Source organism: Tupaia chinensis, unplaced genomic scaffold (assembly GCF_000334495.1).
Source record: "Tupaia chinensis unplaced genomic scaffold, TupChi_1.0 Scaffold000041_1, whole genome shotgun sequence".
NCBI lineage: Eukaryota > Metazoa > Chordata > Mammalia > Scandentia > Tupaiidae > Tupaia > Tupaia belangeri.
The window spans coordinates 1,719,177-1,723,345 of NW_006159496.1; the positions used below are offsets into that span (position 1 = coordinate 1,719,177).

At 45.7% G+C, this 4,169-nt stretch overlaps 1 protein-coding gene and 1 long non-coding RNA gene across 2 annotated transcripts in view; one reads left to right on the forward strand and one right to left on the reverse strand.

The window, feature by feature from the left end:
- The window catches only part of LOC106735194 (uncharacterized), a 50,713-nt gene extending 49,165 nt beyond the window's left edge, over positions 1-1,548 (forward strand). Inside the window, exon 4 of the long non-coding RNA XR_001370600.1 lies at positions 1,474-1,548. This is a non-coding gene — a long non-coding RNA (uncharacterized LOC106735194). The remainder of the gene's footprint in view (positions 1-1,473) is intronic.
- Positions 1-4,169, reverse strand: part of LOC102486231 (sulfotransferase 1C4) — a 45,501-nt gene that overhangs the window by 5,176 nt on the left and 36,156 nt on the right. The window contains 3 exon segments of the mRNA XM_006172272.3: positions 1,414-1,466; positions 1,469-1,507; positions 3,405-3,531. Coding sequence (XP_006172334.1) covers positions 1,414-1,466; positions 1,469-1,507; positions 3,405-3,531 — 219 coding nt within the window.

A 4,169-nucleotide genomic window follows, 5' to 3' on the forward strand; every position in this document is an offset into this window, starting at 1 on the left:
TCTTGATGTCTTTCTGTGTCAGGACTGGAGAACTGTGTAGAGAGAGAGCTTAGGAGCCTATGAGGGCCTCTTCTCTGAGGTGGGATCCTCTTTCAGCCATCAGCAGAGAAGAAAATTCCAGTTTGGTGTGAGAGTCCTAGAAGTCTCCAGGCTCCCCCTTGCAGGCCTCCCTCTCCTCCCAGCAGTTCTGACTTCCTCGTGTCTGTCCTTCTGTCTTACTTACCGAGAGGCCAGCACCCCCTCACTTTCTTGCACAGGCCTAGGGCTGGGGAAAGTGGGGGTGGGAGGTGTAGGGGAGGGTGGGAGGCACACTGACACCTAGGAAAGCTGCGGACAGCAAGGATGGACAGAAGGAGGGATTCGGAACCCGCCTCAAGGGATGGAAGAAAAGAAGCCTCCAGTCTACTCAGAGGCCAAAGAGAGAGGGCGGTCCGTGGTCTGTGATGGACAGGAGCCGTTGGTTCCTCACATTATGAACTGAGGCTGGGAGACCAGTTGAGGGCTCTGCACCATTGTTATACTTCCTGTCCACGTACACTTAGGAGACAGAGTCCGCCTGTGGGACCAGCTTGTGGAACAGGCGTTTCTATGGGAAACTTTTGTTTAAAATGATAAAATTGGCTCTGTGGCCTGGTGGTTAAGGGATCTGTATCCTACATGGCTGACTGTGGTTCAAATCCTGGCCCAGTGGGTTAAAAAACATGCTGGATGTGTGTGTGTACATACTCACAACCTGACTGAGTGGGGAAATGAGGAGAAGAGACCATGCCTCTTTGGGGATACTTCCTCCCTCCTTGTCTCTGTCTCTCTCTTTCTCTGTCTCTCTCTGTTTCTGTCTCACTCTGGTGAATGCACATGCCCTCTTTCAATAAGAAAGGAAAAGAAATCAATAAAATGACAAAATGTAATAGTTTCAAGAAAGCAAACCAATTGAGACTGCTCTAGTTTCCTCACTAGTTCTTTTCTGTTAGAATTCTTAATTCTTTCCCTCAGAAGTCAGAGCAGGTATTGGGAGGGGTGAAGATGATGAAAGGACATGCAGGTTGTTAGGGAGGTTGGGGTTGGCCTGCAAAGTATTTTTCATAGATCAACTTCTTTCTTTCTTTGTATTTTGTTTTTGCTATAGGGTGAGTACTCTCACCAGAGAGAGATTAGAGAGGAGTGAGTGCGATCTCTTCTCCTGTCTCCTCTCTAGATTGTGGGCATGCACGCACACATGCCTGGCATGTTTTTCAAGCTACCAGGTCTGAGATTGGAACCATGAGGTCAGCCATGTGGTCCAGTACCTTAATGTCCACCCCACCTGCTGTCCCATGTAGATCAACTTTTGTATATGACCTTCCCTGTTTTTTATCATGGAGCTGGAACTGTGAGGGAAAATACTTTGAAGCTACAATTCAGTGTATTTCTTACTTTCTTCATCTCTTCATAGAGAAGATAGAGAATGGGATAACTGTCTTTCTCTCCCACCAGCCTTTCACGTGGTCGTACCAGGACCCCCACATCACTGAAACGAAGACACATGTGCATTTGGTCAGGACAAGCCAAGAGTAAGAGAAAACAGACTGGGGTACAAAGGGAAGGTGTGTTTGGGGCTGCTCTAGAGCAGGAGAGCTTCCTTTTCATGCCTCCTGTCTCCATTTTCAGCATAACTTTTATTCTCTTTGGAAGCTGGAAGGACGACTGCCTTCCAGAGTTGGGTTTGAACTCCAGCCCTGACACCCAGACTCGGGGCAAGTTACTCATCTTCTCTGAGCTTCCCTTTGTTTTTTTCAAATCCTCATATCTGAAAGAGGGTTCATAAGAGGACCTACCCCATGAGGTGATGCTGGAAGGTATTAATTCACTCTATAAGTCCTACTGCATGCTCAGCACTGCGCGAGGTGTGTGGGAAGAGCAGGGACCAGACTGGCATTCTCAAAGTGTGTCTCATAAAAAACAGCCTGCACTAATCAGAATATTAGTCAATTAAAATAGTGCAAATTAAATGCCAATCAAAGCCATCGCAGTTTCACAGTTTTACTGGTGCATTGTTACTAATGGAGAGGGCTGCTTCATCACATTTATTCATCATTATTTAGAAGAATAAGATTTAAATACAAGAGAGTTGTAGATGGCAATCATTTCTCCATAGGGCAATATCAGTAATTAGTAAAAAGGGTTTCAGATATAAATTTGAACTCAAATAGTCAAGTAGCTTGTTGCAAACATTTCAGTTTTAATCAGGCAAGGCTGTCAGCTCATCTTCAAAATACAAACCAATTATAGTTGTGCCTCCCAAAAGGTAAAACCTTGAAAAGTTTTAGTTATAGATTATCTTTTTGTATTTTTGAAAACAATTTTTTCCCCTAAGGGTATGCATGCTCACTGCAGAAAGAGAGACAGAAGCAGAAAGAGGGAAGTGAGAAATCACCCCTCAGAAGGAATGGCCACACTGCAATCCATTCTCTTCCATTCTCCTCTTGGGCTCAGAGTGACTTTCAAGCCTCTAGGTCTGGGATTCAAATCATAGTTGGCCCTATGGGAGTCCAGTGCCTTAACTACTATGCCACCTGCTGGTCCCTTGAAAAGTATTTTTTATTATGAGGAAAATGTTCAGATATACAAGAGAAGAGGGAATAATATAGAGAACCTCCATATACCATCGGCTTCAAAAGTCCGATCAATTCTTTAGAACAGTTGATAGATTAAAAGCTCCAGCAGTATTTGAGTCTTAGGAAAAAGTCCCTAAACTCACAGTGACTGTTTTGACCCTGGGAGCGTAATCGCAACGTCATACATTCTGCACATGAGAGTTGGGGATCCCCGTGCCTTGGGCACCAGCACATCGCCAACTCAAATGAGGGGCACGGTTGGGAAGCGTGTCACACACCATCCCTGTCCTTCTCTCTAGCCAGATACGGGGGCCTCAGGGAGCCTTTAATGTGGGAGGCAAGCACACAGGATTTAACCTTGACTGGACTCGCCTGTGTTCAAATTCTAGCCCCTACCCTTACTATCAGGGTAATTGTGGGCAAGTTACTCCAACCCACTGAGCCTCCGTTTCATCCACTCTAAGGATAGATCTTTCCACCAAGCTTAGAGAATTGCTCTAGAGATTAGAGTGAATGCAGGTGAACCTCCGCTTAGGTTAGAGTTAGAACCCTCCTCTCATTGTTGCCCTTTCTCCATAAAACTGTGTTGACTCCGTTTGGAGGATGCATTGCAGTCAGAAGCAAACCCACTGACCCCCCAATGACAGGTAGCCAGGTCTTGCCTCCTCTCTCAGGACATCCCCTCTAGCTCTTCCCTCAGAGACAGTCTGAGTTTCCTTGGGGTGAATTTTATTTCAGAGAAAGAGAGTTTTATGGGGAAAGTTCACCCCCTACAGACATAGGTGAAGACTGGCTCCCCCTGGGGCTCACCTTTGCCTTCCAGGAATTTTTCAAAGTATTCCTCCCAGCTTCCTGGGTTGGGAAGTCCTTTGTTCATCCTTTGGAAATGGTAGTAGGACACCATGTTGTCCTTGGGATTCCTTGCTACGTAGATGATCTGTTGAGTGAGAAGAAACAGCAGAGATGCCGTAAGTGGTAAAAAGTGTTAGAAATTAGGCCCTCAGTGTGCCTTGCATGGGCAGTAACAGTAGCCACGTTCAAATGGTCATGGATAAATCATCATCCAGCAGCCAGTAGGACCGTGTGAAAAAGCAGATCAGGGCAGGTTGCTGCCTTGAGCAAAACCTTCCAGTGTGTGTACATTGCTCTTAGGATTAAGTTTTAAATTCTAGGCTTGGCATGTGGGATCCACCCCTCCTATTTTCCTGGCTCACTTCCTGTTGGGTACACCTCCCTTACCTCCTCTCTGCAAAGCACGTTTTGGGTGGCTGTCCTGTAATATTTCTGTCCATCACTTTTTGAGTGTGCCGTGTCCTGCCTTTCCTCTCTTAAATCAGTGGGTCTGAAACTGAACATCGAGAGAGCCATGCCTGTCCCTAACATTGTATGCAGAATTTTGTGTAGAGGAGCACTTTGTCACATGTGTATATATGACTTTCTTCAGATTCTCAGAGGCATTTGTGATTACTGAGAGTGTGGATATTTTATTTTTTTGAAGAGGTTTTTGCTCTAAGGGCATGTGTGCTTGCCAGAAAGACACAGAGAGACAGAGAGACAGAAAGAGAAAAATCACCC